Here is a 14,598-nt window from a genome sequence, read left to right on the forward strand (position 1 = left end):
TTAAAACCTTTATTCAGCTGCTATAGATTTTTTTCATAGGTCATTTTGTTTTTGTTTTTGTTTTTCATGCTAGTGGTGATCATTTAAAGACAATGTCAAAACAAAGTCTTCCCTACCATTCTCCACTCTGGCGGTTTCTCAGTGTGTGTACCTCTCCTAACAGCCACTGTCTATTTGTTTATCTGTGCTCTTTCTTTTCTCACCCACCATTGTGCTTTCCGTGCCCTGCATCAGAATTCCCGGGAGAGATTACACAGCCACTCCAGTATCCCAGGGTTGACTGAAACAACTGCCCTACTGTGCAGCTGTGGTTCAGTACCACGGACAGCAGCTTATGACTCACACACACACACCCTACTTCTAGTTATGTATGAAAATAGGTTCTATTTTTTACAGATCTTCATGCCTTTTGTAATTATCTCATAATATATTCTCTATCACAGTTTCATCTATTCCTTTTTTTAAAGAACCAAGGAGTAAAAAGCCCTACCAGTTAAAAGCTAAAACTGCCTATTATATTAATAGTTTCCATTTAGTGAGGACTTGTTAAGTATTTAGCATACACAAGCTTGCTGAATCCTTACAACACTTATGAGGTTGGTGCCATTATAATTTTTCCAATGTGGAAAGTATGACACACAGAATTTAAGTACCCAGTTCAAATGGTCTCCAAAGCTTGTGCGAACTCTCAAACCAGCTGTACATTTTTTGACCAGTCACTGACCCGTTGTATTCCCTCATGCAGATACATTCTACAACATTGGGGACAGCTGGGGAAGAGGTGAAGACCACTGCCAGTTTGTGGATTCACACCTTGATGGAAGAACAGGGCCTCAGTCCTACGTAGAAGCTCTCCCCACCATTCAAGGTAATTAGAACAAAGGCCTGATTATACCACGCTGGGGGCTGGGAGAGGAAGGCTAATGTAAGGAGAAAATCACCAGAACTCTCCCTTTTGTTTGCCATTTAAAGACAGGTGTTGGTAACATTTTGGATCATAAAAATAAGGAATCAACAAAATACTCCTACCATGTGCTAGAATTGGGGTGAACTTAGGAAAGGCAGGGATACCAAGGAATATAAGACCTTGTCCCTACTCTCAGAAAAATCACTTCCCTGCTCTGTAACTGGGAAAGGTAAACAAATAGTGAAAGGTAACTAATTTAAGGAACAACTTAAAATACAGATAATGACAAGAGTTACATCACATAATTGTCCTATTGTCAGGTAATTGTGCAGATTATAGTCTGCACAATAGGGAGGCAGGCCACTTGAAGCTATCAGGGAAGAAGAGCCAGAGTCTGAGCTGGGTCATAAGAAGACCTAGACATGCAGAGATTGGAGAGTCTTCCAGGCAGAGGATGGCACAAACAAGGGTACAAAGGAAGAAAGAGTCAATGAACATGCAAACCAACCATAGCTTATCATACACTTCAGAAGACAGTGTATCAACTATTTCATTAGGCATTATAGAGTGAGAACAAAGTATATCACTCTTAAAGGTTAACAACTTGTAATACACTACCAACTCCCTCAACTGCCAAAAAAGTAAACAGAACAACTGAATGAGGTACAGCACTGTTTCCATTATGCACTTAACTCTTAGTGATCTAGCATTTTCAAGACATGACATGTTCCAGCAACATGTTTTAGTTTACAAAAAAAGATACAATACGCTGGGATGCAAATTGCCCATTTTTAGAGAGTTAAGATAGAGTAAAATACACACAACAGTAAAATAAGTGATTAGAGTTCTCCTAAGAAACAGAACCAGAAAGAAAGAGAGAAACAGAAAGAGAGACAGAGAGAGATTGAGGGAGAGGTGTCTTAAGGAGTTGACTCATATGATTGTACAGGCTGGCAAGTCCAAAATCTGCAGACTAGGCTGGAGACCCAAGGAAGAGTACGTGTGGCAGTTTGAGTCTGAAGGCAGTCTGCTGGCAGAATACCCACCTTTTCAGGGGAGGTTAATCTTTTCCTAGTAGGGCCTTCGATTGATTGGATGAGGCCCACCCACATTCTAGAATAACCTGCTTTACTCAAAGTCTGATGATTTGAATGTTAATCTCATCTAAAAATGTTTTTACAGAAACATCTAGAATATTTGACCAAATATCTGGGTACCATGGCCTTGCCCAACTGACATAAAATTAACCATCACAGTCAGTATATAAAATATATCACATTTCTTTATTTTTTCAGACTCTTGCATTGCCCCAAGGTTACTATGCATTATTTATAGTTCACTGTGTTTCTGCGACTGTGGCCATGGTTTTGGTTCTGAATAGAGGTGCTGCTTACTTAGCATGCTCACTGGTAGAATGGCGGGTAACCTTTCAGCTGGCAAGAATGAACAGGGCCAAAGGGGAGTTGTCACAAATGCTTTTGAGCAGGTTGGGGCCTCACTTTAACTTTATGGGAGAACTGCTCAGAAATGCTATAGTATTCTTTCCTTGGAGAGATTCACTGGAAAGATCTAAAAGCCTACCCCAGATTCCAAGAATTAAACCTGGAAGCTTGAGGTTCCAGGCAAGTCAGGAGGCCCTAAATTCTGTGAGGACAGGTGGGAATCTTGCTGAGAGTTGCAAGACTCAGAAACATTCTCTCTCTCTCTCTCTCTCTCAAAATAAATAAACTTAAAAAAAAATAGGGGTGCCTGGGTGGCTCAGTCAGTTAAATGTCCAACTCTTGGTTTTGCTCAGGTCATGATCTCACGGTTTGTGGGATCGAGCCACATGTCAGGCTCTGCGCTGACACTGTAGAGCCTACTTGAGATTCTCTGTCTCTCTCGTTCTCTGCCCCTCCCCCACTCATGAATGTCTCTCAAAATAAATAAATACACTTAATAAAAAAAGACTCAGAGAAGCATTTTACTTACTAGGGTACCAACCAGCTTATTATAAAAGTGTACAGTGGGTGGGAGCAGACAGGTGGAAGAGACACATAAGGCACAGTGTGGGGAAAGGACACAGAGTGTAAACACCCTCTCTGGGAGTGCCCTCCTCTCAGCGTCTGAACCTGTTCACCAGCCCAGAGCTTTCAGAACATCGTGCTTTTGTGTTTTTGTGGAGGCTCCTTACATAGGCATGATTTAAGAAATCACTGGCCCTTCATGATTGAACTCAATGTCCAGCCCCTGTCCCCTCCGCAGAGGCCAGGAGGTGGGACCAAAAGTCACACCCTCTAATCACATGGTTGTCCTCTCTGGTGACTAGCCCCGCCCATAGATGCTTTCTGAAAGTAATCTCATTAGCATAATCTCAGGAGTGGTCCAAGGCATTTGTTATGAATGTCCAGATACCTTAACCACTCTTATCACTTAGGGAATCCAAGAGTTTTAGGAGCTGTGTGCCAGGAACAGGGATGAAGACCAAGTATATAATTCTTATTATAAATCACAATATCACAGATGCACTTTGTTTCCCTCTCTTTCCTTTTGCCCTTTTAGGCTACTATCGCCAGTATCGCCAGGAGCCAGTCAGCTTCGGCAACATTGGTTTTGGAACCCCCTACTACTATGTGGGCTGGTATGAGTGTGGGGTCTCCATTCCAGGGAAGTGGTAACCATGGGATGATGGTGCTGAAACTTGCCCCGTCCGGCCCCCCTGGGCTAACTTGCACTAGGGGCTGAGAGCAGGAACAGACAGAGAGCGTTCCAAGCCCCACCGACCCTGGGTGCCAGCAAGGCCACATGGTGGACACCGGACATTTCAGGCGTCTTCAGTCTGGAACTCAGTCCTCCTCTTTGGCCTGGACTACACACAGTTCAATGTTGCTGTTAACTTTGCTTCTCCACGTGGTTTCCTTGTAATAGCACATCCCAGAGAAACACGCAACTACAGTAGGGGATGCCCACTGATTGAGTACAGTTTTCACACTTTTTAGGCACAAAATTCAGACATGTCGTCTCCAGGGAACAGCATAAATAAACATGAGCTTGCTTCAGGGACTGCTACATGCTTTCTTTTCTCTCATTGGACTCTTCCAAAATTAGTCAAATTTAAGTTTCAGATCACTCTCTATGCAGTAGAACTGAATTACTAAAAATACCACCAAAAGAAATATATCCTACTTCAGATTTATTCCATGGACTTACCCACTACTAGATCAAATGTACCAAATCATATTTGTAAATTCTCAATTTTGGTATATATATATATGTATATATGCATATACCTATCCTCACTTGTCTGCAAGAACACCGATTAAAGTTGCTAAATTTGTACTTGTTCACTAGATAAATGTGTGTGGGACTTTTTGGAGCAAAGGTACTGTTTGCTAACATCTTTTGGAAGTATCCACAGAATCCACAGTATCCACAGAATCTGTATACTATGTAACGAGAACAATGAAGTGCATGCCGCTAGACTGTGGGAGTGACGGGGATACTGCAGTGTTAGCAGTGACCTAGTCACAGACCGAGTGCTTTCTACCTAAGGAGACAATCTTTCCAGACCTGGGTGAAAACTACTAGTTGCCTCTCTGGGGACATATCCCGTATGTTTTCAGAATAACTGGGGACACCTGGGTGGCTCAGTCAGTTGAGCGTCCAATTCTTGGTTTGGGCTCAGGTCATGATCTCATGGTTGGTGAGTTCAACCCCTGCATTGGGCTCCCCAGTGAGTATGGAGCCTGCTTGGGATTCTCTCTCTGCCTCACTCTCCCTCTCAAAATAAATAAAACATTACAAAAAAAGGAATAACTAAGATTTTACATCCCAAATGATTTAAAAATCCAGTTTAAAAAAAATCCTTTCCCCTTTCCTGCCTGAGTATTTCCTCCTCTACATATGAGCATCTTATCCCTTTTGACTACCACACAGGAGCATTTATTTAAAAACACGTTATTCTAATTCTTCTTAAAATATGGTGTCCTTTCCACAAGCTTGGCTCCCCTGTGTCCTCAGGCAGCTCCGCGGGATGAAGATTTTGCCTTCTTTCATAAAGATTTCAGCATAGGGGAAGCAATGGTCGGAAGGAGCTGGAGGCGTGCCCTTTTCTGGGGCCCCCAGGCTGTACCACCGTGTACGGATTTAATGGCAGAATTCAGTCCAGACTCCTGGAGTCAATTATTTTCAGTACCAGTACTGTGTTGAGATGAAACCTGATGTATCTGGTGGGTTTGAAGGTAAAACTTACATGGAAACAGGTAACTTTGCAGGGTCCTTTCGATGGGGCTGTGAAAGCTGATATTCTCAGATTCCACAATCCCCTTCCCACGGTAAAGAACAATAAAGAAAATACAAGCATTCTGACAACCTGGGAAGATACTAGAATTCCTGAGGGGGCAGATTAGATACCCAGTTCGTATGTTACTCACGGTTTAATGTGCAAAATAGGATGGGCTCCTCTAAGGAGCTTTTGGGGCTTTTGCCCATGAAAGGAGGATTATTTAAAAAAGGATGTCTGAAAACCTTATTCTGTACCCAAATGAATGTTCAAACATACTTCACAGTTCTAAGTGAAAGATCTGATCTTTAAATATAAGTGAATTTTCCCAATAAACACACAACTTGCTTCCTCCATTTCTCCCGCCCACCCCTCCAAACTTCTGTCTGGTTTTAGCCTCCACTAGCATGCTATTGGAGAGCAGAGAAAGATGCCAAAATGAGGCCCTGGGGAGGGGAGAGAGCACCAGCAGATTGCACATTTCCTGAAAGTGTTTCCTTGGGTATAAATAATTCATTAGCATGGACAAGAGGAGAGCCATTTGGTCTGTTCCACAAGCCTGTTGTGATTATGGGGCCTCCTTTGGAAGATACAGAGCTCTGGATCATCCTGGAGACACAGGCAACCCCTCCTCTGTGATTCACACACTAAAGGGTGCATTCCCTGCTTCATTCACCCCCAAAAGACCGTCTGCTCATCTCACATACTAAAGGACATGTGTCCCTCAGAAGGAATTTACACTCACCTCACAGAAATAAAAAGAATTTACTTGCATTCACGCATGCAATGATTTTCAAGCCCTGCCTAGATCCTTAGACCGTATTTCATTATAGAAATCTAAACTTCTAGTGAAAGTAAATGCTTGCAGTTTTTGATGGAAATTCCTGCCAACCCCAGATGACAGAGCGGCCAAAACGAAAGCAAAAACCACTGAATCTCAGTATAGGTTGGTGGTATTATTACTGATACTCTGTCCATACTAGGTTATGTAATGGTCCAAACACATGCATGGTGGCCACATCAAGTGTCTGGTTCTGTGTCAGTTCTGGACGCCACATTCTCGGAACACCACAGGTCTCAAAACCACTTCATGCCAAGCTCGGAGGAAATTAATGGACTGTTTCCCCAAAGAAGACTTGCTCTATTTCAGAGGCTCTGAGGAAGAAGAACTTGCCAACTCTAGAAGTCAGAAGTAGGCACACGTGTGAATTAAAGGGAAAGAACATTTGGCTCAGTGGGATGCAGTTTTAGAAGAGTCCAATCATCAGAGGAGTCTCATCGGAAGGTAGTGAGATGTCCATCATCGAAAAGCCTCAAGTATACCTGGAAGTGTAAACTTAACAGTTGGAGGCCCACACCTGTTTTTCTATGAGCTGTGAGCTCAGAATGGTATCTATGCATCTAAAGCATTATAAACATAAGAGACAGCTGAACAAAAAACCAGTAATATATTACAGAGACCATATGTGGTTTGCAAGGTGTAAAATACCATCTCACCCTATTAGAAACAGTTTGGGTACCTACGGATCAGTTTTCTTGAGGTTGAAAGAAGGTTTAAGCATTTAAAAACTAGCACATAGTACTTAACAGATGTCCATTCAGTTTTCTCTTACTTGAGTTCTATTTATTTCTGACCATCTCTACAGCCTAATAATGCTTGAATGCTCCAAGTGGTTGGATCCTGGGTTCCCAGTTTTCCCATTTGGCAAACACTTTGTTTGTGCTGTGGTCTCAGGAGGTAACTCGCTCTTTGGGAGGCTTCATGCATATTTATTACCATCTGGTTAGAACATAACTTGCAGCTTTTACAAGATGAGTTTTGACTTATTTTCTCCCCTTTGACCTACTCGAGCCACATGTCTTGGTCAGTTCAAGGGGGCTGGGGAATTTGGAAATGTGGTGATAAATGGGGTTACATTGGGGTTCCTCTCTCTGCATGGAAATCAGCTCTTAGTCACTAGTACAGTTATGTGATGATTCTGCTGATAGAATCAATCAGCCCATGCTTGTGTAGCATCTTACATGTTGTAGATGCCTTAAAATCATCTCCTTGAGGTGTAACTATTTTGTAGTTACAGGTTAGAAGTGAGTTTTTAAAAAAATATCTTCCCAACTGTCCATTTCCAGCCATTCTCAGATCAGGTTGAGCTCAGTAAAATTGTATGAAACCACAGAGTGTACCTGTTATGAATGGAGGTGTGGTTTTAAATCTTAGTTGTGAGATTATTAATGTACAGAGTTTAGCAATCAAATGAGAGCTAAACACGCAAAGGTTTATAATAAAAGTGAAATGAAATTGATATGAAATTGCAAGTCAACAGGGGCTCCTGGGTGGCTCACTCGGTTAAGCATCTGACTCTTGGCTCAGGTCATGATCTTAGGGTCATGAGATTGAGCTCCGCGTTGGGCTCTGTGCTGAGCATGGAGCCTACTTAGGCTTCTCTCTCTCCCTATCTGTCTCTGCCTCTATCCCCTGCTTGCACTCTCTCTCTGAAATAAAAAAATTTCAAAGCAATGAGAAAACGAAGCCGACAAATTTAACACACGCACAAAAATGTTTGCTCTAGATTGGGAAAGCAATATTCTCTCAGGCAGTGGTTATTTGATGGCCAAGAATAGAAATACCTCAAGAGTTAAGTAAAGGGTTTGTGTAAGGTTGGACTGCACAGTCTCAGGACAGGAAATAATATGTGGGAGGCACTGCTGAGTCACAGGGATTGTCAGGTTGGGAAGTAGTTGTTCTTTCCTCTTTTCCTCTCTGGTATGTTGTCTCTCCTGCTCTCCGTGCACAGCCCCATTCCCTTCCCTGCAGATGGCTTTCTCTGGATGCAAGTGACCCAAAGGGCTGCCGTATACAACTGCAGTGTCTGGCTACCACACTGTATGCAGCGATCTGTCTACAAGACCTTGTAACTTTGCTTCTCCAACTCTCCAAGTCTCTCAGTTTCCAGTTCCAAATATCCCCACTACACTCTGATTGGATATGTTGGGCAAGGGTCCACATGCTGATCAAATCAGCTCTTCCCACGTCGGGGGGTCAACTGGTAGAAACCAGACTGCCTATGCCTGCCCCATGCACAGGGGCTGTTTGATATGGAGAAAGGTAATGACTGATGTCTTGGGACAGATACACATAGGTGAATAAGAAATCAAATAAGAAAAGTGAATCATTTTAAAATCTGGCCATTTTAAAATCTCAGGATGTATCATGTTTGTTCACTACGAGGCTTTTATGTTTTCTATGCTCTTGTCTTTCTACCATTGGGATAATCTCCTGATAGAATCCAGGCATCCACATCAGGCAAGATGCTACCCAAGCATGGGTTGATCAGTTCTATCAGCGGAATCAAATCAAAGAAGTTCGAGGATAATTCCAAATATTTCTGATTAAATTATGGGTTGGATGCACTCTACCACACATGTTTCTAAAGAAAAAATTAATGTATTCCTTTTACTGAGATGCTCCCAGAAATTCCTTAAATTTTGCTATTTTTTTTAAAAGTAGGCTCCATGCCCAATGTAGGGCTTGAACTCACAACCCTGAAGACCAAGAGTCAAATGCTCTATCTACTGAGCTATCCAGGTGCCCCAGTTTTTAAATTTTGGACAGAAATAAGAAAGTATTCAAATACACAGTCTTTTGGAAGCTTTCTGTTACCAGGTCAATGATGAAATAAATGGCTGATACTAGCATAGTCTTCCTGAATGAGATACAATTAGCCAGAAATGGAAACTTCTTGATAGCCCTGGAAGTAAATGGCCCTGAATACTCACAGGGGTGGGTGGTGGTTGTGGAGTGTCTCTGGAGTGATGAGAAGTACACTTTGCTGGGTGCTTTGAGATACCCACCTTCCTCAGGGTAAAATCCTAGGTTCTTCCCACAGCCTCCAAGGTGCTCCACAATCTGGTCACCCCCCACCCATGCCCCCAACCTACCCATTGACACCAACAACCCGGCCACCACTCGGCCCTCCTGCTGCCCCCTCCAGCTGTTCCTGCCTGTCACAGAGCCCGCACAGAGTGGGCTCACAGTAAATATTCGTTAACAGGGTAAACATATGGCAAAGATATGGATAGGAATTGAAAAGACAAAGCTTTTCCATCCAAGATTATCAATGAGCAAAACGTGCTCCTTCAGCCTGCCAGTCTGTCTAGGGTTCCCTCAGATCCCTGCAGCTTTCTGCAAAGGTTTATCAGCCTGTCCCCAGGGTGCTGACATCTGCTCCCCATCGCCACTCACCTGCATCCTCCACTGCCCCTCATTCAGGAGACTCTTCACCTCTCAAGGCAGATGGAGCCAGCAGGTGAAGCCACCAGTCTCCCATGAGCGTGCCCACTCTATGCCCTGGCCTTCCACCTCATCCCACACATTTGTCACACCACCGCCACACCCAGGCCTCTGTGACCCACCTCACACCCAGCTCCCCTGGCCCCAGTCTCCCTAGTGGCTCAATCCAGTGGACACCGGTCGGTCTTTTCCAATTATTGAGGTTTGGCAGCACTTGAATACTTACCAGCTTGTCCTTGAGCCGTTTGCCACATGGTTCTTCCTTTCCTGGCTCCAAAATGGCAGCCAAGTCCTCTTGTTTTTTAAGGGACTTTGGATAATACTTGAAGGCAACTTTCTCCTCTGCCTTTCTTTTCAAAAACCTAATAACATTAAAGGGATTTATGCAAGGGCAGGGGATGAATGCTTTGGGAGTTACTGTGGTGAGGAGACATTTCCCCCAAGATGGTGGGTAGTTGCTAAATGGGCCCTGCAGGCCATTCCTTCCCATCTCTCCAGGGATGTGGTGGAACGAGGATGAATGTAGTGAGCCAGTAGGGCTGGAGCTGAACTCACAGAGGTTTCTAGCTGACTCCATCTGGAGCCTTCTCCCACTGACACACCGCAAGGAGCAGGAGGGTGTTTCCTTCAGCTGTGCAGGCCTGGGAGTGAACACACAGTGACAAGCCACCCCTTCTTTCATGCACCCTGCTAATGCCAATTGAATTAAAAATATGTGCCAGACATTCCTCTAGGTACTGCGGCTATGCACCCAATCCCTGCCCTCATAGAGATTATATATCATGGAGCAGATGGAAAACATGCAAACAAGTATATCAGATGTCAGTTGGTGAATGTGAATGAACATCAATAGAGTGGATGATTGCATCATGGGCAACTGGAGGCTAGAAGCAGGAAAGGCCACTCAAATGCTCAGTTCTGGGAAAGACCTAGGATTTGGTGAGAGAGAAGGAAAGTGGAGCATAGGAGGGAGCACCAGTAATGACTGAACCTAAGGAGTTTCTACCTGGGCATATGGGATCTCAGACTTGACATGTAAAAGCAGTAGTAAAATAATGCTCATTTCCTGGTCTTTGAACTCAGTAGGAATACCCTAGTTGATTATGTTGCTACAAGTTTAACACCATAGCAAGAGAGTCTAGATCTTGCCTACCCAAAGGACTCCTCCTACCCACGTCCAAACCTACCCACCCAACTAGTGACCCATCTTCAAGCCCAGACATCACCAGTGAAGAGAGGAGGGACAGCAAGGCTTTTTCATCCAAAGATCAAAGAGTTAGGACTCATTTCTCCTTTTACACAGTAACTGGATACTTACTTTATGTTTGGGAGACTAAAGGGCTCTTTTGTAATTTTCCCCAAACAAAGGGTATCTCCCCTCCAACAGACAGATAATTGATGTCCATATTTTTTTTGGAATCTTGCCAAACCAACCTCCAATGCACACTGAATTATAAGTGTCATGGAGGCAGAGGCCATGTCTGCTGGGCTTTTTACTGTCATATCCTGGCATCATAACAGAGCCTGGCCCATAGTAGGTGTTCAGTAAGTAAGTCTTCAACAACAAAACGAATGAGCAAATGAATAAGTAAATGCATTCTCTGTTGCTCTCCTCTGATTGCATTTCTTCTAGGTATGCTACTTCTTTCAATCTACTGGCTCTGTTCAGTTTGTTTCAAAGGACAGAGAATTTGAGGCTAGGATCATTATCTCAAGAAAGTCCCACTAGCCTGGAGAAATTCTTCCAGTGTCTCCAGTTAGTATCTCCTCCAGGTCTTCAGTTAGCTTATTTCCAGTTCTGTGACAATGTTTTTCATTTATGCAATTTTTTTTTTTTTTTTGCATTTGGAAATTGGAAACCTGATACCTGAGATATATTATATACCATTGTCACATAGAACTTAGAATATGAAAGTTTGGTAACTCAAGACTATCATGCTTCCTTTATTTTTGCCAGGAAGCAGGGGAACTTGCAGTTAAGGACAAGAAAAATTGAGCAGGGGAGGAACCCCCATGCAAATAGCAGTCCCCTCAAATCTCCTCCTTGCCCTAGTCTTCCAGAAGGCTTTTGACACTAGGTAGTGAGAGGGTCTGGCTGGGAGCTGGGTCTCAGACTAGGGAAGGAGTGGCTATAAAGGATTCTAAAGATGGGTCTCTATGACGACTGCTTGCTTTCACACTCCTACCCTGGTCTGTTTTTATGCCTTTACAGTCCACTTGTACTGGAAAAGTCAGGACTCCTCAAAGCACCTGCAAGTTACAATTCCACCTGCTGTCCCTTTCTGAGAAAAGAAGCATTATGAAAGAGCTGTCCCACCCAAGTCTCACTGGACAAGAATGATACTAGAGCTAGAGGGTGATTGTAGGGACCCTCAAATGCATCCAATGCATCCATCAGATTATCCCTTTAGGGAGATGATAGAGATAGATAGATAGATAGATAGATGATAGATAGAAGACAGATAGATAGATAGACAGTAGACAGGTAGATATAGACAGACAGGCAGGCAGATAGGCAGGCAGATAGATAGATAGCTAGATACATAGATACATAGATAGATAGAAAGATAACAGACAGACAGATATACAGAGAGTAAAACCCACCATGATTTCAATAGTGACAGCAAGAAAGAGGCTTAGACAGCAAGAGACACATGGGAAGAGCCAAGCTGCTTGGTCCAGGATGTTTGTTCACAATTCTCTATCCTTGCTCTCCACAACTAATCAGACCTTTCCAAAGATGATACAGCCATCCAAGTAGACGTAGACCTTATACATATTTCATCAATTAACCAAACATTTATTATTTACTGATTGTATAAGGCACAGTGATGGTGGATTAGCATCCCAACAGTAAACAGATGTCACATTCAAATGAGAATCATTCAAGGAGGTTGAAGAAAGGGACTGGTTGTGTAGGTTCGAGTGGGGACCCCAAGGAATACTGCATCAGTGGGCTGTGGCTGCTCTTGAGTCTGAAGGGCCAGAGGAAGGAGTGCTTAGCAGAATCCAGAGGGAGGTTCTCATACAGCAGTCCAGTTTTAGAAAAGCGATGACCTCACTCAAGGGACCACGCCAAGTTCCCTTATTTTCCCTTCCCCATCTTCCTAGTTCCTGCCAGGTCCCCATCACCCAAAACCATCTGGAAGCCAGGTGGCAAGGAGGCCAGCTGATGAGGTTGAAACAGGTTGGCCCTGCAGCAGAAAGCAGGGTGAAGTATGGAACTGAGTGTAACTGGAGAGACCAAATTAGAAGCATGCACCACATCTGGGAATTGATAACTCATTTTTCACTATCATTAGTTCCTTTTAGCACATTATGATATCATTAGCAAGAATGAGTTGAGGACAAGTATTAGAGCATTCATTCAAATAGAAATGGACTTCAAACTCTGTTCTCTTCCTGGAGGTGGTTGAGACTTCACAGGGTATTTCACCTAAATCATTATAGAGTTAAGGAAACTGAGACTGAAAGCTGAAATAAGCAGCTAACGCCACATACTGAGTCACAGGTCCTGCTCTTCTCCCTGGCAGGAGTGACAATATGGGCATAGGGGTCACCACTCAGCTTTCCCTGACCATGATAGACTGCTAATCAGTCAAGGTGGTTTTCTCCATCAACCTGCATTTGACTAGAGCGTCACCATCAACATCTATCTTGGGCAGTTGTCTCACTGAACAGTGCCAGCAGTCAAGGTCAAACCTACTTGCCATCTCATACTGTAAATGTCTCTTCATTTTGATTCCTGGAAAGAACTAACCTTCTACTCTCAGCCCTCCCCCCCCCCCATATGTGGTCAGAATTGGGGGGAAATGATAGTTTGAATCAAATCAGTGTTTTCTACCGAACAGCATCCAGTTTTTGGTTTAATTGACAAATCGGGTTTCCTTCAGCAGCACCAAGTCTTCCTCTAATTCAATTTATCAAAGATTTGTTTATAAGCCTTTGCTACATAGTCAGCACCATGCTAGCTGCTGCTGAGGCCAAAGGGAGAGAAGGTGTGCTTGTCGCCCTCAAAGGTTTAGTCAAATTTAAGGAAAAACATCCATCCCACTCTTCCTGTGTCCAGGCTGACCCTGGCATTACTTCTAGTTACTTTTCCAGCTACCTCCTGTGATGTCATATTCAGAGGAGCGTCGCATCCCCTCTGTCCCTGCCTCAGTGTGGAGCCAGCCATATTGTTTTCACTGCTCTCCCACTTGGCTCTATCCAGGCATGGCATACAGACCATCCGCCCACCCTACAAGACCCTAATAAACCCCATCCCCCTACCACCTGCTTGGAAGATTTGGAAATTCATGAATTTGCCTTGAAAAAATAGGGGAATTTGATGGTGAATTGAAAGATGGACCTTGAAAGCTCTCTATGGGAGGTAGTCCTGCTCTAGTGGAAGTCTGAGGTTCATTCAGAAATGAACGTGTGCGGTGCAGAGTCCCTAGCATTATACTTCATTCTGAAGCAAGACTTCATGGGCTTCAACTTCAGACTTAGGGAAATACTGGGAGAGTGGGTGCAATCTGACTTGTGCCCTCAACACGTGATGTTTAGGAGCAACGTGTTGATCCTCCCTTTTTGATTCGACAAACTTTCAACGGCATGATGTGCCAGGGGGTATGAATGAATGACAAATACACATAGCCCATGCCCATCTCAGAGTTCACAGTCTACACTAAAACAATACTTGAAAAGCTGGGCTTCTTTAAAAGATTGGAAAAATTGTACCTCAACGATGGATAGTGTGTATTTATTTGTAACTCTGTGCTGTCATCTTGATTGTTCTGTTCCATGTGAAGCACAGCTGCTTTGAGTCTCTAAATTCCATTGACAGCATTTTTGGGTTGCCTCATTTTATAGGAAATATTTATTTGGTGACCAGGGTTCTGTTCTGTTTTTGATATTGAATTGGAGAATGCTGTTTCCCCACTGGGAATGCTCTAGTTAATGAGAAACAAATGGTGGTCTGAGAGGTACAAAACTTGTTGACCAGTCCCAATTTTCTTGGTATCAATTTAGGGTTATATCTATAGTCAGCGTATTTATGAGTTAATTGGTAATTATTGAGTTGTAAAATAGATTGTATCCGATTTTACACAGGATGTAAAATGTTCAAATGCAGGGTAAATATTATTAATGCATCCATAC

General features: G+C 43.3%; 1 protein-coding gene across 4 annotated transcripts in view; it reads left to right on the plus strand.

Annotated features, from left to right (window-relative positions):
* FNDC1 (fibronectin type III domain containing 1) overlaps positions 1–4,242 on the plus strand; it is a 107,595-nt gene extending 103,353 nt beyond the window's left edge. For all 4 annotated transcript variants that reach the window (XM_086708252.1, XM_086708255.1, XM_025925619.2 and 1 more), the window contains 2 exons: positions 746–868; positions 3,449–4,242. In XM_086708252.1, coding sequence (XP_086564378.1) covers positions 746–868; positions 3,449–3,564 — 239 coding nt within the window. In that variant the 3' untranslated portion in view covers positions 3,565–4,242. The remainder of the gene's footprint in view (positions 1–745; positions 869–3,448) is intronic.
* The last annotated feature ends 10,356 nt before the right edge of the window (positions 4,243–14,598 follow it).

This window comes from Puma concolor, chromosome B2, assembly GCF_028749965.1.
Source record: "Puma concolor isolate L17-30 chromosome B2, mPumCon1.1.hap2, whole genome shotgun sequence".
Classification (NCBI taxonomy): Eukaryota; Metazoa; Chordata; class Mammalia; order Carnivora; family Felidae; genus Puma; species Puma concolor.